Source organism: Pseudoliparis swirei, chromosome 10 (assembly GCF_029220125.1).
Source record: "Pseudoliparis swirei isolate HS2019 ecotype Mariana Trench chromosome 10, NWPU_hadal_v1, whole genome shotgun sequence".
In the NCBI taxonomy this organism is placed as follows: Eukaryota; Metazoa; Chordata; class Actinopteri; order Perciformes; family Liparidae; genus Pseudoliparis; species Pseudoliparis swirei.
The window spans coordinates 12280942-12304595 of NC_079397.1; the positions used below are offsets into that span (position 1 = coordinate 12280942).

Sequence of the window (23654 nt, forward strand, 5' to 3'; positions counted from 1 at the left end):
TTGGGTTTTGATATTAGATGTATTAACACAAGAATATATATAAAAAAGAAAACCCCATTATTTGAGCAAACAGTGAGGTCCTCCAAGTCTTTTTAGAGCGTAGCGAAGCAGCAGGTGTCTCCAGTCTGGGCAAGCATATGTATATTTAATCACCTCATTTTGCCAGGGAAATTAAAGCCCCATTCAGTTACACAAGGCCCTACATCATCTCTGGCACTCCTCTCCGTCTTACTCTGCCGCATAATACAAAGAAACCCTCGTCGATCTCTCAAAAAAACACACGGTTAAAAGGTTGCAACCTTATTTGCGAATATTTGTTCTACTTTGGATTGTGTCTGTATCGAGTCTACAAATGCAAAACAGTTTGAGTGGCCATTGTTTCCCCACCGGATTACAGGATTAACAAAGTGTAAGGCTTTGCACTCCTGACTTTAAGCTCACCAATTAGTGACTCCAGGAGTAGGTCGCAAAGGTGAGCAGTCCCTCGTTAGGACTTAACCAGAAGTTGCCTGGAACCCTTTTGTTCTCTACAGTTTCTCTTACTAATTATACAATTTGATGGTATTTTCTGATATTTGAGCCATGTCTGATATTTGTGATATTAACCCATATATTTATATATTTTACGTTTATTTGTTTTTTAAGTGTGTGTAGCCTCACCCACCTCACCGGTTGATGAGTTCACTGTCTGCCCTGTTGCACTTACCCTGAAAGCCCATTTGAGCCTCTAGCGCCGAGCCGCCTGTAACTCTACGCTGACAGCTTACAGACAAATGATGAGTCCGTCACTTCGTGGTCAGCACACAAGCGTTTCTCCTGCATGACCTGGCATTGTAATACGGAGCCACGTGGGTTTGTTCGTAACTGGGCACAATATGCAGTTTACATATCTCTTCATTTCAGTGCCCTGAACCGACACATTTAAAATGGATATAACATGTTTGCAAAGTATTTTAAAAAAGCATGATTTGTAATGCACGATTAAGATATTAATGGCATGTTTTTTACTATATTATTTTAAATCAGTATGTGAGCATCCAATGTGTTGTGCCTGACATAATTTAGTGTAAATTACAAAAGTAACATAAATAGCCCAAACTAAGACGAATTTAGTAGGAACAAATTGTCGAACTTGATCATGTTGTAAAGCCAAACTGTTCAGCTTTACACGAGTTTCCTAATATTTACCAAGAATATGGTCATTCAAGCATCGCCTAGTTAGTACATCAATGTAGTTTAACTCTAAGCATATTTGTATTATTTGATTTTCCAAGAGAAATATTGAAATACTGAAATATGGACAATTGATGAACATTTCCTGCATGTCCTTTAAATCTGAACAACATTACCTCTCCTCCATATTTATTAAACATAGCACTCTCTGGTTACCGCCATCTTCTCACGCTAGTGTTTCTGTATCCCGGGAGTGTGAATGATTGTGGGGAGCGGGGCCCGCTGTACCGCCGGCCCTATTATCTTCTTCTGACAGACCCATTACTCGAGTGAGGAAAAGATGAACGCCACCTGTCACAGAACAGTTAATTGTGTGTCTCTGGATGTGTGCTGAGAGCAGACTCTCGTGAGGTCAGACGACGCACTTGCAATTGACTCCCCTCACCGAGCATGCAGCCTTTCTTAGGGATTGGGTGGAGTTGGAGGATGTGTTGGAAGGAAGGAGGAAAGATGGATGGAGAGATAGAGAAAGGTATGAAAAGAGACTAATGATGGGAGAAAAAATGCGTGGAAAGAGGAGAGAGCCGTGTCAGATTGTGTCTTTCAGGGAACAATGGGTAGTTGTACTTAACTTATCTATTTATTCACGTCAGTGAAAAGGAAGATGCTGATTATTAAAGTACAGGTCTTTTCTTTAGTGTGTGGTTGGGACTTTCTTCAAGTTAATTCCTCTTACACTTGTCTTTGATGTACAGATAAATGGCTGCGAAGTGCAGGACCGAGAGAAAGCCGTTGCCTTGTTGTCAAGTGAAGAAGCAAGGAGCATCATCCTACTGGTGACAAGACCAGAAATCCAGGTAAACACTCAGACACACACTCACACCTCCACAGGCTCCCGGCTCTTTCTTGAATCCCTGTCTTGTCAAATCGCTGTCTAAGTGCCTTTTACTGTCCCTCGAGCTGTCAGCGTGATTTTCTGAGGTTTCTTTCTATACACACACACACACAACAACAACACGGCAAAAGACAGGTTTCTGACAAGATGTTGTGATTTCAGCTGGAGGAGGAGGTATGGCTGGATGATGAACAACAGGAGCTTGTGGAGGAGCTGAAAATGGAAATCCTGGAGGAGAAGAGGAAGCAGAAGGAACATAACTTTGACGGGGGGGATGAGGTGAGAGCGTAAGCTGAGAGAAATGCATCAACACTGGAGACCAGATTGGACAAAATCACAGAGCCAGCCTCAAAAAAAAAAAAGATTTAAGTTTGGGCTACCAAAGCACCAGGTGGTGAAATAATGGGGGTTACAGTAAGAAGAATGGCAAGTGTTAACTGGCCTATGACGGGACCCAAGCTCTGGTTTCCAGCATGAAAATCAGACGTGCCACATCCCAACTTTCAGGCTCTCTAGATATACTGTACTTACTGCATTGTCATTGGACGTAAATGGTAAGGTGCAGAATCGTCCGTTATGGATGTAATCCCAAGAGACATTTGGCTGATCATTCTCCGTTCACAATGCACTTGTAACCCAATCATAATCCGCAATAAACATAATGTCTTGCATGAATGAAATGCGCCTTTAGGATGACTTACTGTTTGTTTTAATCTCTCTTCATGCAACAGCTACTCGCTGAAGAGGAGGTGACGACTGACACAGCCACGTGTTCCTCCAACAACCAAGACAAAGACAGTGGGTTCGGTCACAGCACAGACAGTCCAGATCACCAACCACTGTTGGCTAGACTCCACAGGAGGAGCCCGGCCCAATGCCTGAGAGAGCGCTGGCGGGTCGAGCATCCACACTCAAGGCGAGGGACTGCGGTGCCCCAGGACACCCAGGATCCGAGGACACTGTCCAAAGGCCAAGGCCGCGAAGGGGTCATCAGTATATGCAATGGCGGGGGAGGGGGTTTAGGTTTAGAGAATCACTTTCAGCAACTTCTGGAGCTCAAGTGTGAAATCCGGAACGGAGGCGAGTGCGGCGTGTACTCCATTCGACACAGTATCGAGTGCAGCGTCACCGAGCGAGAAGCGGACGGAGATGTCATCGACGGCGTCGGAGGAGGGAACGGAGTGGAGCAGGAGCTGAGGATGCTAAATGAGGAACTGTGCAGCATTGAGCTCGAGTGCCAGAGCATCATGCAGGCACATCAGCTTCGCCAGGCCCACCAGCTGGAGCCCGCACAGCCCGCGTCCTGCTCACCGGGTCGAAGCCCCAAAGACGGACACCGGCGAAAAGGCAGGTTGGCCGACATCCACGAATACCCCGAGCGGTCGGACAGCGACAGGATTCGGGAGAAGGACAGCTCCAGTGCCTACAACACGGCGGAGAGTGCGCGGTCGACTCCTTTAGGAACGGAGAGATCTCCTGATCATTCTCTGAATCGGCACGTCCGCATCACCAACCAGAAAAACCTTCGACTGGCTTCCTTCACAGCCTCCAGCCCCGTCTCCATCCCCGATCCCCACGGTACGCCCGGTTGTAGCCGACCGGCAGAACCCGGCACTGTTATCTCCAGCAGCCCGGACCAGAGCAACCCTTCCCGGTCGGAGTCGGACCCCGCCATGCCCGCGGACGACGAGAGGTGTGAGAAGAAAGGAAGGAGCAGAGATTCCAGGAGGGGGCTTCCCTATGGTTCCTACCAGACAACGCCCTATCAAGGCCAGGGAGGATCCAGGCAAATGCAGGTAGGGTTTTTTTATCAAGAAGAGACGCGTCGACCTTAAGCTTTGCTCGCGAGTCGTTGATGCTCAACGAGCTGTGCGTTGCATTATTCTCCGAAACTACAAAGGGCGTACAGACAAAAGGAACAGTGGAGAATCAAAAAGACCACGATTTGTAATATATGATATGCCCCCAGACTGTCGGTGTAATCGCCGAAAAGCCATAAACCAACATCCATAATGCTCAGGAGGGATTTGTAATTATATGTAAACTTCCCTCCCAAATTCATGGAGAACTGTATTGCCTTTGTGCGAGCCCTGTAAAGATAGATAGATAGATATATATATACTTTATTAATCCCCAAGGGGAAATTTGTCGTCACAGTAGCAGCACCAATAAACTAAACACACAAGAATAAAAAATTAAATATAAAAAAAACAGGGATGAAAGATATAGGAGTATACAAAGTAAAATATAAAATAAAATATATATGTATATATATAACATATATGCATACACAATACACAATACTAATGACAAATTAAATTAAATATAAAAATATTAAATATAGACAGTGTGCAAAATGAAATGTGTGTGTATGTGTGTAGTGTAAATAAATAAATGAAATGTGTGAAGAAACAAGTAACGAAGAAACGAAGGTTGAATATCCTGTAAACAATTTGATTTGGCCGGCAAAATATTCAGTCAATGAAGACTTTTAAGACCTATTTTGTATAATCCCGAGACATGTCAATGTTTTTTAATCAGTGACCTATCGGTGACCGACATGTGAGTGGTCCACGACGACTCGGGGGCAGGCACAAGTGGTAATAACGGGTGCCTGCGCCGAACTTTATGATGCAATCTTCCAGCTGGCCCCAGCTTCACTGCAGCGAATATCAACTAAGCTTAATGCGCGTACGTCTTTAAGAGAGACGCATCATAGGACGATGCTGTGCTAACGATATCCTCTCTGTTGCAGAGTTATATGCAGCTGCTACAACAGCATTCATCCCTGGAGTATTCCCAAAGTCAGCTGAGTCTGCTCAGCGTCTGCAGAGATCCCGTTCGGACGGGGCGCCCCGGGGAACCCCGTCTGGAGTGGAAGGTCAAAGTTCGGGCCGACGGCACGCGCTACGTGGCCCGGAGGCCCGCCCGCGACCGCATTCTGAGGGAGCGAGCGCTCCGGATCAGAGAAGAGAGGAGCGGCGGCATGACCACAGACGACGACGCCATGAGCGAGATGAAGATGGGCCGCTACTGGAGCAAAGAGGAGAGGAAGCAGCACTTGGCGCGGGCCCGGGAGCAAAGGAAGAGGAGGGAGTTCATGCAGAAGAGCCGCCTCGAGTGTCTCAAGGAGGGGCCGGCCAGCGGAGCGGAGGGCAGGAAGGAGGTCAATATCCTGGAGCTCAGTCACAAAAAGATGATGAAGAAACGAAACAAAAAGATCCTGGATAACTGGATGACCATCCAGGAGCTGATGAGCCACGGGGCTCGAGTCCCAGAGGGCTCCAAAGTCCATAACGCTTTCCTATCCGTCACCACTGTCTAGCGGACACAAGCAGTACTGCATATTTCTAAGTACTGAACACTTTAAGATCAGTAGGGCTGCATTTCAGGAACTACTGCTGTATGTAAAAAAACAATAACGATTGTCTGTGTGAAATTTGGTTAAAAATGTCACTGCTGGAGGACTTCTGTAGCATTCCCACGGCAACTTTGTAACTATCTAACTATGACTCGCATTACGAGACCTCAGTTATTCAACACCTGTTGGTAATGCACTGGTTTTTGATAGCAGATGCTTTTGGCTCAAACTGATCCTCAGAAAGACGTGCAGAGCCGACACAATAACTTCACGTACGCCGTGTATTGTCTCTCCGTACTCCACATTCTTGAGTTTCATTGCATATGAAGCAACTTCAATTGCCTTGTTCAAAGTGGCATTTTTTTATAATGGGGGAAAATACAATATTTTTCACACTTTGTAAACTCGGTAACTTTTTGTAAGGATTTTTTTACACTGAATGTAAAATGTTCCGTCAACATTGTATTGTCATATCTTATTTATGTTATGTATCACCAAACCGTCAAGGTCAGAGTTGACACTTTGATTGTACTGTAGCCGGCATTGAATGCCAGAGCAACACGAGATGAATTTAAAACTTGTTAAATCGCTGAACTCATAAAACACTGTTTATTGTGTTGATGTCTGATCCAGAGACGTCTGTTAAAAACACAGAAAATATAATTATGCTATCTCGAAATCTCTTTATTCATGAGCTAGGAGGGCTTTTTGAAACCGTTTGACCTCACAGTCCAAACTCTGACCCCGAACCTTTAGTAAACCATACATGTGTGAATTATGTTTAAAATGTTAAATAGATTCATATTTATATTATTTACTGTTATTTCTATTTATTGTAACTTAATTTGTATGGTGCGTCCGATAAATGTTTTCACATTAAGTGGCTTACCCTTTGATCGGGAAGTCCACTAAATGTATATCAAAGTGCAGCGGTTCAACTCCAACCTGCTGCTTTTCACTGTAAAGTTCATTGAAGAGGCCTTGAGTTCAGTATTTGTTGATGGTGGTATTTGTAATAAAACAACGATGATAAAAAGAACGATTCAGAAAAGACACGTCTTTTTTAACATGTTGTCCTTTGTCATATATTAATCTTCACAATTAAGTTGGTTTTTTTCAGCCCCTGGAGTAAAATATCTGTGGATTGCCAAGAGATGTAGTCCCTTTTCATTATCATCAGGTCACATTTTTAGTTTTTCTAAAATGTGTTGAAGCTGGTAAGCATTCAACCTGCTCATCAGCTTCCAAGCATTGTTGTGCTGATGTTTAGCGCTCGGCACCTCCGTGCTTAACGGAGCCTGTGGAATCTCCTTCACGCCCTTTTCAATGCCGAAGACATTCCTTAAGGGGTGGACACATTTTCTGTGAAAATAGAAAAAATAAGAAAAAAGAAATCACTCAGATTCATGTTCCTGCTATCCTCCCCTGTGCTTAGTGTCAAACACTCAGAGCTCCAAAGTTGTCAGTGATCCACTTTAAATGTGTCTCCGTCACCATGCATTATGCATGCGGGGGCAGTTTACAGGTCGAGAGGCACAAGAGCAACACTTGCCTCTCGCTGCTCTATCATAAATACATGCTCTTTCTGAGGAAAAGGCATCGTCCCCAGCATAGAACAACACATCTGATCGTGTGTGTGTGTGTGTGTGTTTAGCTAGAAATACACGAGAGGAGGCAGCCATGTTATTTATCTCCGTGCATAATGCAGGTAGATGCGCTGCCGCTGATCGATACTGTGCAATCAGCTTCGCTCTAAAAACATGGATTCTGTTTGTGAGTGATTATAAAGAAAATGATTGCTAATTGATACACATGGGAGAATTAAATGCAAACTGCAATGATTGCCGCACCTGGAATAACTACCCCAGCTGCCTCCAGGCTGTACCAAGCCGAGCCTCCCGATCTCACAGGAAGTGTGTTTGGGGGGGGGGGGGGGGGTTGGATACGGGTGCAGATATAGGTTGTGTATGTGTGTGTGTGTGTGGGGGGGGGATACATGGCCATTTTGCAATAGGAGGCATCAAAGCTAAACTAGACTCCCATTTCAAAGCATTAAGGAGACGCCGGTGAAGTCTCCTCATCCCCTGTCAATCTGCTGTGTCTGTCCACAGCCCAGTGAACTTAAGAATTAATGAGCGACATCAGACTGGCAACCCCATCGCCTGGGCTTTTTTATGCATAATATTAAATCAGGTAAGAACTGCACCCACCACATTTCTCCCAGCGACCCATCTCCCTGTATAATATCCGACCGGTTACATCTGTGCGACAGAAGTGCACAAGAACTGAGGAGAAATCCGGTGCAGTCAACCTACTATTATAAATGATTAATCCCAATGTGCATATAGCAACGATAATTTGATGTTGATCTGTTACAGTGGTGTGGTGTGGTGGCCTACGCTGAAATAGATTTGTATTTCTATACACGCACATGAAACACAACGGCATGAGCATGATAAATAGAGTAATGCTGAGGCATTGCATGCAAGCTTCACGTGATATACAAAGAGAAAAGCCCCTTAACGCCAGTGAAAATGGATGACGCTTGTTCAAAGGAGCACTGCCTCTGCTTCAATGTGTCCAAACCCCAGTTCATATTTGAGATGCTCAAGCATGGCATTAGAAATAAAATGATGTATTGGTCGACGCTGGATGCTGCTGCAGTAAAGTCAAAAGTGTCGGTGCAAAGGTCCGTCATGAGCAGATCTTTCGGAGTTTAAACCTCACACATTAAATGCTTTTTAAAGGGATAGTTTTTATTTTATTTTGGGCAATTTGCTGTCTAGATGAGAAGATTTTTTGATTGTTCTCCTCATAACCAATCTTCACACCCAACACACACGCATATTTCCCTAAATATATATATATATATATATATATGTATATATATACACTACCGTTCAAAAGTTTGGGGTCACTTAGAAATGTCTTTATTTTTCAAAAAAAAGCACTGTTTTTTCAATTAAGATAACATTAATCAAAAATACACACTATACATTGTTAATGTGGTAAATGACTATTCTAGGTGGAAACGTCTGGTTTCTAATGAAATATCTCCATCGGTGTATAGAGGCCCATTTCCATCAACTATCACTCCAGTGTTCTAATGGTACATTGTGTTTGCTAATCGCCTTAGAAGACTAATATCTGATTAGAAAACCCTTGTGCAATTATGTTAGCACAGCTGAAAACAGTTATGCTGGTGATATAAGATATACAACTGGCCTTCCTTTGAGCTTGAAGTTTGAAGAACACAATTAATACTTCAAATATTAATCATTATTTCTAACCTTGTCAATGTCTTGACTATATTTTCTATTCAATTTTCAATTCATTTGATAAATTAAAGTGAGTTTTCATGGAAGACACAAAATTGTCTGGATGACCCCAAACTTTTGAACGGTAGTGTATATACTGTATATATATTCATTTTCATGGTTAACACATTCAGATATAGTGTATATATACTGTATAGTTATACAGCATATACTATGTTCTTCCTTATATGGTACACTGAATTAGTTTTTTACTATTAAATGAAAATATGCAATTATTAGGACATAGATATAAGAGAGGAAGTGTAGAAGAAAACAAAGGGGGTAACATCCATTAATTTCTTTGTTAGAAATATAATTGTGACATGCTGCCACTGCATGAGGAAGACATCTGGGGGGATTCGTTCATCCAGGAGTGTTTGTGGAAGAGTTAGGCTGGTGTTTGTTGGAAACTTTACTACGCTTTATTCTTTCAAATCTGGAGCCGTCCTCACAGCAGGATGTCGCCCAAAACACACAGGCACGGTTATGTGAAATCTTTATATCCTCACTCCCTTCCCCAGTCTTCTCATCTTGATCCGTACTCATTCAAATTCCAACAGCTGAGCGGCCTGGTGCGGCACGGTAGCGCAGATGAAAAATCGTGCTTTCCTCTTTAATCTAACGACGCCTTTGAAGCAGCAGCGATCGAGCGGGACTGGAACAAAGTCAGGTGCTCCTTCCTGAGACGACGTGACGGGAAGTTGCTGACACTTTGTGTGTGTGTGTGTTTGGGTGTGATTATAATGTGGGCTATTATTTTTTTTAAACAACTTGGGAGTTCCTCTGCTGATGCTCCATTATAAGAAAGAAAAGATGTGGAAATGTAGGATAACACAGATGACAATCAATCTAAAAGTATGTTGGTAACACTGTATAATAACTGCATGCTATGAAGCATAAGTACGAGTTAACACTTAATTCATCATTTATAAAGCATTGTTCCACTTTATAAATGATGAATTCACAATTTGTAAATAACGTATTATATAATGCTTCAGAGCATGCAGTTATTATAAAGTGTTTATTTGTGTTTGTCTCTGTAATATTTGGTCATGTTAGATCAGCAGTGGCCCAGAGAAGTCGCTCTCTGGTCCTTAGGTTGAGTAACACTTTACAATAACACCAATGCATTATATAATACTTTATGTATAAATGGTGAATCTATCATTTATAAAGTGTGGAACAATGCTTTATAAATGATGAATTAAGTGTATATTAATACTTGGCTAATTGTTCACAGTGTGCAGTTAAAGTGTTACAATTTTTAGGTGTTTGGAATTCGACCTTAAACTGATCTTTTACTATAAGCCCCGCCCCCACTATTGTTTCTCAGCCTGTCAAGCGTTCTGATCCACTTGATTTGTGATTAATTAATTACAACAGTGGGTCATGGATTTCACAGAGTTTTACAAAAACAAGGTTCTCATTTCTATCCGCTGACAGGACAGAAACAGAAACAGTTGATTGATTGGTTTAGAAACTGTAGCTGACGCCAAATATGACGTAAACTATGGAGTTGGTTGAAATACCAGTCCCACTCTTTTTTAATTATCTATCTTAACCCTTGTGTTGCCTTAGGGTCATTTTGACCCGAATCAATATTACACCCTCCCCCCGCCTTAGGATTAATTTGACCCCATTCAATGTTTAATGTCGGTGTTCTTTCGGTAGTCAACAAACAAACATAAAGTGCCTCACACTTAAACTTGGAAAACAATATTAATTCTAATAATTTTCTGGAGGTTTTAATTGCTGGCGTCAAATTGAACCCAAAGGGTAAAATATGTTAGTAAATATAAAGGTAACAGGAGGGTGAAACATTGAATCGGGTCAAAATGACCCAAAGGCGGGGGGAGGGTGTAATATTGATTCGGGTCAAAATGACCCTAAGGCAACACAAGGGTTAAAATAAGTATGTTTCACTTAAAAAAAATACAAGACTTTGAGGGTGAAGACTGAGAAAGTGCTGCAGGGATGACGTATCTCTGTTGGCCAACCACAGACATTGGCTTCGCTCTTCCCTCTATCGCTAGCTAACGTGAGTTTACATTGAGGCGCGATGACGTCACATCGTCTCATTTACTTCTAATTTTAAGACGCACAAAAGCTCTCTCAAATGGGTGCAACGTAAACGCTCTGCGTGTTGTACTGTTGGACGAACGACATGCAGATGTACATTTATTTCAATCAGCGTTGTTTGTCGCGCCAACAACAGCCGAGGCAGTTAGAATGTTTAATATGCAGCAGGACAATCAAGAGTTGTGTCTTATTGCGTAATAAATGACTGATTAGACTGGGGATAATGGCTGATAATTTTCCATTCATTAAACCTCTATTTACCGCCTCAATTAAGCGCTAATGGTTCATTCAGACTTCTAATTAACCAAATGGATATTTTCACTGTCTTCTCCTCCTGAAGGACGAGTAACTGTACTCCTGTGGAACTTCAGCCAGTTTCAACCACAGAAATATCCCCACTATCTTTTTTTCTTTCTGCTGGTACAACTGAATTGCCCTTCTCCCTGCATTGACCTATTGTTAAGTTTCGTTCAAGGCTTTGCATAAAAAGCGCATACTTTCTGTTTGATTCTTTGCATAATTTAAATCAACCTTCAAGCTTCTGCTCTTCCTCACTCGGATGGTATTACCCCGAACATGATAACATAACATCTATAACATAATAACATAATATGTATGACATATTGTATGCCATTAAATAGATTTACTATGTCTTGCTCAAAGGCCAGTATGGCGATCATAATCAACCAACCTATCTCTACTGATTGTCAGGCAAACCGGGAGACCATTGTGCACTTTCAGCAGATACGATGCTGTTGCTATATTTTGCGGCGACCGCCACCACAGACCTACTATTACAGAAAAGAATATATAATATCGTAGATATTCGGGAGAGTTGTAGCAGCAACAGCGTAGGCTAAACTTGTGCATGAATTAGCTCTATAAAATATTCAGAGGATGCAGATTTAACTTTTGAGATAACTGGAACAGAATACATATGGAAGAGGCGGGATGGCAGGGACCAAACAGGCTGTAAGTGTTCCTGGTGGGAGGGAGGATAAGATGGTTTATAAATGAGCAGAGCCAGTGGCTTTCTAGGAATGTTGGAGGTAGGTGTGTGTCTTGGAGAATAGTGCTCATGATTCCCATTTTAAATTTCCATTTCACCTGCAAGAGGTTAGGTTAATGAACCAATTCAAGTCTGAACGACACAATGAACAATCAACTGGATTGACTGGTGTACATTTTAATGAGATGTGTTCCAAATGCTTTATGCCTTGAGATATAATAAAAGGTATCTCATAAAAATGTTGATTTAATTGATCCTTTTTGTATCATTTGGAACCTCCTCATATACTACAATGCATATGTGTGGTGTAATCTTATGTTTTTTGGTTTGTTCTTAACATCAGCATCATTGGGACTACAGATGAAAAATAGCCTCTTGGCTAACTCTGGCACATTTACTGAAATGTTTTTATCAATGTGCACTGTCCCTTAATAAATAAACCATTATAAAAAAAGCAGGGAAAAAAAGCATAATGCTTCTGAACTGATATTTTCACGTAGCAGTTTCAGCCTCATCGGTGACAGAAGCAGTCGGTTGCAGCTGGTTTCATAATCCAGCCGAGTTGACGCCTGGATTATCCCGAGACACAGACACATTCTGTGCCAGTCTCTCCTGTGGGTTGAAGGCTTTGGTTACCCAGTGATGCGCTCAGCTATTGATCTGGCTCACTGCTCCTTATCTTTTTCAGTTATTACTGGTTTACTGCAGGTGCCCTGGTAGGCTCAGTTTAAAGTGTTGTGTTGTGCCCTGCTGCAGAGAAAAAGAGACGCAACAAAAGCTTTTAAAAAAGCTGCTGGGTAGGCTCTGAATTGCAACAATAACAATGATCTACAATATAGTTGTGTGCACCAAAGAAGAGGCATCCATGCATACTTCCCTTTCCTTTCAATTCTAATGCCACACACGTTTATTAGTGAAGCATTTATGCTTATGAACTATGTTGTGCATATACCAGTCTTTTCTACTGCTTTAGTTTTGCCTCTGCATTACCACCACAATAACTCCATAAAACGCAATCCGTATGCTTTTTAACACAACGTATTACATCAGTGGAGAAAGCATTACAGCTTCACACGCTGCTTTTAACAGATTTGCACAGAGATAAGACCAGAGTCCTAGAGCAGCAGTAAGAGCCTGTGACACGCGGGAGTTTTTAGAGCACACATTAATGGATTTGGACTGTTATAGGTTTGAGAATTTCATGCTCATGAGTGATAGTGGGGGGGAAAAAAAGAAGAAACGTGCTATTGTACTTAGAAACACATTGTTTTGCAATGCAGTTGCCATGGCCTTTAGCCATGCTAGGGGCACGGCTTTGGGGATGGAATGTCAGTCGGTCAGTTGGTCGCAGACACCTGCAACATCATGAGGTGGAATGGCTTTTTCCTTCACAAAGATCCCATCTCCATTCACGTTGAACTACTGGATCGAAGCTTTCATGTTTACATGGAGGACAGAAAGAATCAGGGTCCTCCAATGTCTCCCGCCTGACGTCCAGGGGAATTGCGGACCTCGAGTTTGACAATATAATGTTTAGAAACCAGCAGCGACTGAGAGTGAAGACTATTGACTTTGACCTGGAGCACCATGTATTATCTCTGTGCAGACCACCTGGACCGAGCACCAGAAGCCATGTCGCACCTTCCCTCTAATGGGGCCATTGAATGTGGTCCCTGGGCCTGGTAGCTGTAGAGCTGGCCACCAGATACCCACTCTATCCTGACTACGACTATCACTTCCACAAACAGCAGACCAGTGAAGACCCCCGAGGAGTTTGCTTGTGAGATGAAGTTGTATGCTCGGGATACGAGACACATCAGACTCAAGAGTCTTGATGACCTTAAGGAGGTGATGGAGATGAACCGCGGACAGCAGAGCGACCAGCTTAGAGGATCCGGCCAACAGAATGCAGGATGCAAACCCCTGGAGGTTCTGAGGAGCCTCCCTCTGAGCTCCCATCCTGACACCTTAATGGTGATAATGGACACTAAGGAGTCTGAGCCCGACGTCAGCTGGCAGCCTCAGAGAGCAGGACTTGGGAGCATTCTTAGATGACAGAGAGTCACAACTACAACTACCTCCCTTGTTGAAGAAATTGGAGTGAAAGAAAATTACAGAACAGAGGTTGCCGCATTGCTGCTCTGTGTTTTCCTGTCTGCAGAGGCTGGACCTGAAGGCATCACAGTAAGTGGCATTGGAAACACCTGGATGCACACAGCCAGTCTCCTCACAGACGAGTGTGTTGTGGTTTTATTGTTTCATCTTCTTCTGTTAATAAATGTATTCTTAATCTACTTGTAAATAACTATTCTTTTCCTACTCATTTGCTGTTCATAAATGTAACTTGTGTGGGGCAGCCGAGCAGAGCTCTGCAGGGAGCCGGGTGGTGGTGCGTCTACAGACCAGTTCCCCTTTGTGAGGCGTAGGGGAGAGACAGGCAAGCAGATTCCCTTCCCCTTTCAGTCAGGCTCTCACCTGCAACGTGAAACGCCTTTCCTCCAGAAGCTCTGCATATACTCAGGCCAGGGCCCATTGAGCTAACTGTTCCCTGTCCTCCAACCAGGGAGGCGCTGGTGAGCCCATCCATCCGTCTCCCCTGCCTCGTTAATCGCCCTCCAGTTTAAAGGTACTGTTCCTGTGCATAAGTTTCCCCTCACCATTTCCCTTTATCATTCCCTCACCCTTTGCTTCTTGTGTTAGGGTCTCTGGCAACAAACCTGTTCCCCCTAAACCTGTTGACTCACGTCAGTTCCCTCGGAGTATCATGACCTCCAGGGTTTCAGCAAGGATCTCACCGACCTTATGACTGTGGGCATTGACTTTGCGCCGGGTGCTCCTTTGCTCAGACTATATATCTGGGTTTTTTTTTGCCAGGAAGAATAGACTCGCCCTTCTGTATTGATTTCAGGCTTGAATGACATCTCTGAGTGAAAAATATATCCTCTCCCGCTCAGAGGCTGAGAAGTGTGCATTCATGTTTCTCTGTTTTCATTCCTGGGTTTGTGGTCGAGAAGGGGGGTCAGTCAGCGACCCTGCCAAAAGTCATGGCTCAGTGGCCGAATGGCACTCCTACACAAACTCCAAAGGTTCGTTTGGTTGCCAATTTTACCATAGGTTTATTCGTGACTATAATTGAACAACGCCCCCACTCACCCACCTCAGTTAAGTTTCAGTCTTTGTTCTTCAGCTCCTTTCGTAGTAGGGTGGATGCCTCTCCGAGTGTGGTGTCCAGTCCTCCCCTCAGCAGCCGAGCCTCCGTTGCATCCCCCGCCTTCTTTTCCTGCTTTCTCCCGCAGAAAGGAACTATGATGGGCAACCGAGCTGCTGGCAGTAGTCTAGCCCTGCTTTTCTGGGCGGTTCAGCTCACCCCTCACCTCGGCCAGGCCGTCAGTTCGCTCCTCCGGTTGAGGTCCTGTGTGGGAGCAGCCATGTCCAGCGGGTGGGATGTTCGTTCACCGCCACCAGATCTCGGCCTTGGTCTCCATCCATGGACTTAGTGTGACGGGTCTTCCCATCGGAGGGTAATAGAATCCTGACTATTGTTTGACAAGGTTTCCGCTTTTTCATTTCCTTCCTTATTTTCTATTCTCTGCCTGCTTACTGAGTGACCTGGAGGCAGCCCTTCTGTGTCTCTTCTCGCCATCATTCATGGCTTCTGTTGGGTTCCAACCTCTATCCCACCCAGACCTGTTGGGTTCCCAACCCCTCCCACCCAGAGGAGAGGGGGTGGCAGTTCTCAGTGCAGGCATCTTCGGCGGTGGTGCGCAGTCTGGCAGGAAGCCGGGCAGCTCTCACTCTGACTGCTGCTCGCAAAGACTGGGCGTTTGTGATTGAGCAGGATTATTAATCCCGCTGTGTTAGCTCCAGCGATGTCGTGCGAGCGGGGGGGGTCCAGTACTTGGTGGATTGGAGGGGATGGCTAGAGGCGTTAATGGGATCTCCCTCCTCCTTATATTAGGTACCGGACAAGCCTGGTAGGGCGCCAGGGGCGTCCGTTGAGGGGGACTGATGTACATTTCTAAGTGTTGTAAAGTAATATACATAGAATGGATTAATATTGCTGTGTCATCACCATTCTCTCGCTCTAAACTCTCAACAGAGGTGTACACTTAATTGTTCCCTCGTTCTTTCCATTAAAAGAGGACTGCTGGTTCAATCTTTCTGAAATGGAGTAAAAACAGCTGATGCTCAACAGCTTTATATTAGAACGCGCAAATTGTTTTTTTGGGGCATAAAGGTTTTCATATGAGTCAAATGAATACATTTAGGAGTAAGTATATTATTATTCCACTGAGGTAAAAGGTATGGGATTTTCGCAGTTCAAAAGCAGAAATACAATGGGGCTGTGCACTTCCTTGATCCTTTCCGCAATATCCATTAACCATATGGATCATTGGTTTCTGAAGTGTTTTTCACCAAGTTACTTCATCCTCCATGAATAGCTCCCTGAATGGCCTACTTGGAAATGGCAGCCCTAACCAAGTGTCATTAGGCCGCATGAAAGCAAATTGATTTCAGTGGCAGGAGGAGTTCCAGAGGAACAAGTGCCTTCATGAGATTTTCTTGAACACAGAGGATGTGTGTTCTTTCTCTTCTTTTTTTTCCAGGGCGGGGCACAGATGGTACTTCTTCCAAACCCCGATAGTCCCTGTGAAGCTGTGAAAACGTGGACAGGGAAGGAAACAAAAAGCAGGTCTCACTTGAAATAATTGAGCAGGCTTCATGAGAAGCTGCAGTGCGATGATGTCGTCGAGTCTTTGGGACCCGAGGGCCAATCATGCTTAGAGCTTCACCATACACACAAAGCAAAAAAAACCTGTTCAATATGTGTTGCCTTTTCATACAGGTACATTACTGTGAAACTATGCACTCGGTACATATTTAGTGATATAGGGAGGACCTCAAATGTCGTATAAATCTCGAATGCTTCCCCTGACAACAGCCAAAATTACAAATATGCTATCAAAGTCAAGTACAGCCAGAGGATGCTCGCAGCACTGCGGGGCAGAGTGGTGCTTTGAGCTAAATGCAAAGTCTGAAACGCCAACATTCATACAGAGTAAAGCTGAGGCTGATGTAATATATATATCTGTTTTGCAGGTTTTTGTTCATAAATCAACCCAATTATAACCTGATGTGGCATTAAAGGAACAGTCACAGAATCACCAATGCTATCATTAGTCAACCTCAGGGGGGCATGCATGTCTGTACCAAATTTCATGTCGATCTGTTATTGTTGGGACATTTCACTGGGAGCAGTAAATATAAATTAGAGGATTAAGTGAGTATGGTTCATCCTCTGGGCACCAGGAATGTCGTGTCAAGACATTTATAATTACCGTATATCATAGCTGAAAATGGATATGGAAGTAAGTTGAAGATATAACTTCTTGAAGACAACCATAAAGCGAGAATCCAGGTATCCTAGAGTGCAAAGCTCTTTCTAATTTGAATTTTAAAAAAAATGTTTTTAGGAGGTTTCTTTCGATCAATCATGCATTCAATCACTAATTTATGAAGTTATCCAAAAAGAAGATTTCTGAAACTGTCCATCTCTTCTTTGACACACATAAGACTGAGAGGATATGTCCATGCTCTAAATAAGACGTGTTATATGTCTCTTGTCTCTATCTGTTGTCTTTGTGTCTGGCTATTTTACTCAAAGGTTGAAACCCCAAAGTACACCTCTTAGACATTTGCAGAAAAGGAAAGTCTGTTTTTGAAGGTTGAAATCAATAAAAGATTCATCTGAGCGAGAAGTAAGTTGGTGTGAAAAAAAGAAGAAAGATAATAAACATCAAGGGATATCAATAAAAACCGCTTCAGACCAAAGCAGCTTATTTGACAGCATGACTGAGAAGTGTTTGCTTTACGATCGATTCCGCTAATTAACAGTTTCATACGGCAGAGCTCTGTAAATATCCGCTGAACGACCGGTCAATGAAGACAAACCACCTTCCATTCTACGTGTTGCGTTTGTCTCTCGCACTGCTTTAACGAACTTACACGTGCTTCACGCTCTTATCGATTCGGACGATTTTCTGGGAGATTTTTGTCATGTGAGTCATCACCAGCGGGCTGCGCCGACAGATTTCCGTAATTGTTGGAGCAGGGGCCTCTGGTGGAGTAATAGTTTCATCTTTAATTGCCATTTGACAAAGTGAGGCTGAAAAAAGGTGCTGAGTCGGTGTCTGCAGCTGAACTTGAGCTGCAGAGACGTCTGTTGGAAAGGCAATTTATACTCAGACAATGAGCCACACTTATACATGTCCACTGTAATGTATTCACAGCAACATGGATATTGTCTTTTTGTTAATAATGCGGTGCGGTAGCTCTGCGAGAGTCTTTAAAATGTGGTTTGAAAAGTACCTGGACTTCTTAAAGATGCAATTATTAGTCTTTTCATATTAATAATGGCTCAAATGACAAGTCAAACCAGCGGGACGTTATCACCAGACTGCAGTATCCCCTGAGTCTGAGCAGCAGTTTTTACTCCTATTGTTTTGGTTTAATTGCACATCACTTTACCACTTTAGTTCACTCTCACTGCTCAAATCAACCTTTATTCAAGGGGAAATAAGTGACTGTAAGCTACCTGCCCGACATTAACCAGCAGAGAGACAAAGTTAGCACCTAGCTGGGGAACAAAGCAGAGTATTTAGTCGCAAAAAGAGCCACATCTTTTTTTAACAAGAGGTGGAGACCAAAACAAAGCTAAAACTAGAATGGGCACTCAGTAGAGCGCATACCTTCGCATATCACAAGATTGGGCATTGAATTATGAACATTTTGGCATTAGTTGCATGCCAATTGGACAAAAATTTATCGTGCTATGGTAAAAAAAGAGTTTGACCTTTCCATGACCTTGACCTTGACCTTTGACCCGATTGATCCCAAAATCTAATCAAATGGTCCCTGGATAATAACCAATCATCCCACCAAATTGCATGCGATTCAAGAACATTTTGACCTGTTCATGACCTTTGACCTTGACCTTTGACCCGATCGATCCCAAAATCTAGTCAACTGGTCCCCGGATAATAAACAATCATCCCACCAAATTTCATGCGATTCGGTTCAATACTTTTTGAGTTCTGCGAAAGATTTTGACCTGTTCATGACCTTTGACCTTTGACCCGATCGATCCCAAAATCTAATCAACTGGTCCCCGGATAATAAACAATCATCCCACCAAATTTCATGCGATTCGGTTCAATACTTTTTGAGTTCTGCGAAAGATTTTGACCTGTTCATGACCTTTGACCTTTGACCTTTGACCCGATTGATCCCAAAATCTAATCAACTGGTCCCCGGATAATAAACAATCATCCCACCAAATTTCATGCGATTCGGTTCAATACTTTTTGAGATTTGCGAATAACACGCATACAAATAAATAAATACATAAATAAATAAATAAATAAATACACGGCGATCAAAACATAACCTTCCGCCGGCATTTTCAATGCGAAGGTAACAAGAGGAATATTTGGATTAGTAGCTAGAAACATGGATCCAAATAAATATTGATGTTGCTTTTTGTCTTCTGAGTGTGTACATTTGGAAGATATTGGCAAAGAAGTTTGCCATTTACATTATATTCAGGTAAAAAAATAAAAGTCTGTTTAATTCCGGCCTGTATATTTTCTCAAATACATAGTTGCCCCTTCCGTATTTCACAGCAGTTGTTAAGCTGGTAGGTAAAATGTTAGAATAACATACTATACATTATGGCCAAGATTACAAAAAAATGAGAGCCAGATTGTAAAAACACATTTCTTATATGAAAGTACCACCCTAGAGCATAACCATTAAAACTCCAGTACGGTACAGTCCCACTGATTTGAAAATAAATGCTCACGGTAACGCTCCTTTTACATCAGTGCACATTGAAGGTGGCTTCCTCACATCTCTCATCCTCTGCTTACGGTATTTCCATGCGTTTCCTTCCCCCCAGCTGCTTGTGTCTCCTAACACCGAAGCCTCGCTGCAGGGCTCTTCATAATCACGTAATCCTTTCCATTCACTAGATGGAACCTCCTTAAATCCCCCGTATATTTACCCACATGTTCTCCTCGGGGTGTCGAGGCCAACTAATAAGCAATAAGACAGTGGAGCTGATGCTAGAAATCCTGCAATCCTTCATCACTGATAGGGGAAAGTCCAGAGGAAAGCCGCGGGGGAGAGATAGACATGGCTATTAACACTGGACCACCTTAACCGTGTGTACACTCAAACATACACACGTGTATACACACACATACATATATATACCACAGGCCCCCATAGAAAGCGTGTATCTCTCGGGCCCTGCTTCTCTCTCCCTATATGTCTGAATCACAGGGCCATATGTCTAAATTGTGTGTCAACACACAATCTAAATGCAAATGGTTAATCGTCTCTTCTGTAGCCCACAGCCTCCCAGGAATCAATGTGTACCCCCAGCAGACATTCATACTAGTATTAGGTTAGTGGGGAAGCGATCACATGTATAATCAAATAATTAAACCTGCATTTCTGAAAACCTTGATTGCTTTACCTCCGAATCGCCAAGGGTGCACGCCGGCTACAACAAGGGAAGCTGCTATGCATGTAGCATTGTTTTCAAAAGCATGATCATGTTATATCTCATGGGGGTTTTGTCACTTTTTTTGTCCCAATAAACTGTCGCATTATGAAAGAGAAGTTGGGTGTGGACTATTATGTGTGTAACATGCATGCATCTTTTTGTATTTAATATGCAAAACGTATTTGTGTTTCTACGTTCTTTCCATACTGGGAGAAAAAGATTAATTACATTTAAATTGCGCTGTAGGCATTTAACCTTTTCCATACAGCAATACATTAGCTACTCTCCTTGTTTAAGCAACAGGGAATATATCCTGAGAGCCAGACCACCAATTATTGGTGGTAGTTTAATGTCTGCACTCCAGCGCTGTGGGAAGAGGAGGCCCACAGTGGAGCCTATGGTAATTAGGAGGGCAGGTACTACAGCAGGAGCTGCTTGTTGTGGGTCTGATATCAAGTTACATGTGATTATTGGAATGGAAGTTTCATTATTTGTAACCGCAAAAGGATTTTACATGACGCTCATTAAAAGCAACTCCCGTTCCACCGGCCAGCAGCGTGATGAACCCATCACTTATTTTATATCCTCGGGATTTGAGACGTGTCCTGACAACGAAGGGCCATGAATAATTTAAATCCCTTTTGAGAGGATCTGCGGATATCACAGCCATCTACGTCTGCAGCGTCTGACTTAGCCTATGAAGTGTCTTGTTAACACATAGCACAGTGGAGTGTAGAGAAGGCGGAACATGCTCTGGAGGAGGGAAAAATATGATTTGGTGTTTAATTATGCCACGAAAAAAAAGATAGACATCTCTGGAGGAATCCCCAAACTCAAAGTAAAGGCTACAGAATCAGATTTATGGCTTGCAGCTTTTTCCTTTTTGAATAATTCCTGAATTCATTACTACATTTGTGATCTTACTGAAAACAGTCCCACACATACCAAGGGTGGGCTATCACGATGCTGTTGTGTGCTTCGGGCTTTGATGATGGGAAACTGCTTTGCAAGCTGTATCAGGCTGTATCAAAAAGCCATGGAGGCCACCTCCTCCTGTGATCGTGTTTTCTTGCATTTAGGCATGAATCCCTGAAGACTGTGAGAAGTGCTGGCTTAGTGAAGGAGTTACCACAGGGTAAGAGAGAAGTAAGAGAGTACGAGTTGTGTCTGCTTTCAAGCGCGAGAAGACAAAGCAGATTGCTGCTGCACATTTGCTGAGATTCAATTCAATTTTGTTTATTTTGTATTCCCCCAATATCACAAATTACTAATTTTAAGAGGGCTAATTCTCAGAGGGCTTTACAATCTGTACACATATGACATCCCTGTCCCAGGACCTCGCATCGGATCAGGAAAAACTCCCCAAAAAATAGAAAAAAAACCTTTCACTGAAAAAAAAAAGGGGAGAAACCTTCAGGATAGCAACAGAGGAGGATCCCTCACCCCGGATGGACAGGTGCAATCGATGTCATGTGTACAGAAGCATTTCAGAGTTAAAACACATTCAACTAGAACGGGCACTCGGTAGAGCGCATACCTTCGCATATCACAAGATTGGGCATTGAATTATGAACATTTTGGCATTAGTTGCATGCCAATTGGACAAAAATGTATCGTGCTATGGTAAAAAAAAAGATGTTGACCTTTCCATGACCTTGACTTTGACCTTTGACCTGATTGATCCCAAAATCTAATCAAATGGTCCCCGGATAATAACCAATCATCCCACCAAATTCCATGTGATTCAAGAAGATTTGACCTGTTCATGACCTTTGACCTTGACCTTTGACCCGATCGATCCCAAAATCTAATCAACTGGTCCCCGGATAATAAACAATCATCTCACCAAATTTCATGTGATTCAAGAAGATTTGACCTGTTCATGACCTTTGACCTTGACCTTTGACCCGATCGATCCCAAAATCTAATCAACTGGTCCCCGGATAATAAACAATCATCCCACCAAATTTCATGCGATTCGGTTCAATACTTTTTGAGTTCTGCGAAAGATTTTGACCTGTTCATGACCTTTGACCTTTGACCCGATCGATCCCAAAATCTCATAAACTGGTCCCCGGATAATAAACAATCATCCCACCAAATTGCATGCGATTCGGTTCAATACTTTTTGAGTATTGCGAATAACACGCATACAAATAAATAAATAAATAAATACACGGCGATCAAAACATAACCCTCCGGCATTTTCAATGCGAAGGTAATGAATATGACAATGTGATGCCCCGCCATTAAGCTCCCCGACGCTTTTCTCTCAACAACTCAACGCATCACAAAGAGGCCTATATCACCTGCAAGTGGCCGAGTGCGTCCTTTCAGTCACGGCCCCGCCTGTTATTTGCGTGTACGGTACACGTTCACGTGCTGAGCATCTGTCAAAAAAATACATATTCTCCCCGAGGCATTCACAGACACCTCCATCCAAGGACAAATCAATTAGCAGTGAAAGACAGGCAGATGGTTTTGAAGGACGCCGGCGCCGCTGCCTCAGGTGAGAGGCATCGGATGGCAGCGAGCGACTGTCAAGTAGGATACTCGTCTGAGTGATTCCCCCATGTCGTCGGCGCACATCTCCCCGAGAGCCTCGACCACGATCAGACACGCGCCGGCACAAAGAGGCAGCTCGCAGCTTAGCGTAGGATGCAAAAATCAACGCTGAGAGGAGAGTGAATATTTCATGGACGTGTTATCAAACTGAATTCTAGATTAGCATCCCTTCCAAACTACCCCAGGGTGATGCTAAAGAGGCTCTGTGGAAACGGGGTTCGGAAATGTGTGTGCGCCTAGACAGCAACAACGGGAGATCAGGATGTGATTAATAAAATAATAAACATACGACAGAAACGCAGAAAAGAAGAGAAGTGAATCAAAGGCATGTTGAGGAGCGGTGAGCGAGCTAATCTTTTCTGCTGATTGTAGAGACAATGCTTCAAAGTGGCTCATTAGGCGATTTCCCCGGCATCTTTCATTTTACCTTCCGACTGATGCGATAACAAGCTAACTGAATTAGCGTTTTGCTTATCTGCGGGTTACCAGGACGACGGTGCGGTTTGTTGATAATTGTACGGAGGGAGCGGGTCCAAAGGCAGCCATTTTGAGAACCTGTGACGAGGAATGATAGAGGACCTGGAAGCTGAGCAAAAGGCCCATCAGACTCATTGTCTTTCATTCAGCCGTAATTCAGGCAGACAATGGCGAGAGGACGCGGTACACAGCGGCGAGCATGGAGGGAC

At 43.2% G+C, this 23654-nt stretch overlaps 2 protein-coding genes across 3 annotated transcripts in view; one reads left to right on the top strand and one right to left on the bottom strand.

Annotated features, from left to right (window-relative positions):
• The window catches only part of pdzrn4 (PDZ domain containing ring finger 4), a 43074-nt gene extending 36616 nt beyond the window's left edge, over positions 1–6458 (top strand). Inside the window, exons 6-9 of the mRNA XM_056425106.1 lie at positions 1929–2030; positions 2231–2347; positions 2800–3864; positions 4824–6458. Coding sequence (XP_056281081.1) covers positions 1929–2030; positions 2231–2347; positions 2800–3864; positions 4824–5393 — 1854 coding nt within the window. The 3' untranslated portion in view covers positions 5394–6458. The remainder of the gene's footprint in view (positions 1–1928; positions 2031–2230; positions 2348–2799; positions 3865–4823) is intronic.
• gxylt1b (glucoside xylosyltransferase 1b) overlaps positions 1–23654 on the bottom strand; it is a 108359-nt gene that overhangs the window by 62627 nt on the left and 22078 nt on the right. The window contains exon 8 of one of the 2 annotated variants that reach the window (XM_056425108.1): positions 6702–6791. The exons of the other annotated variant lie outside the window; for it this stretch is intronic. Coding sequence (XP_056281083.1) covers positions 6772–6791 — 20 coding nt within the window. The 3' untranslated portion in view covers positions 6702–6771. Of the gene's footprint in view, positions 1–6701; positions 6792–23654 lie in introns of those variants that run through there. 2 annotated transcript variants of the gene reach the window in all.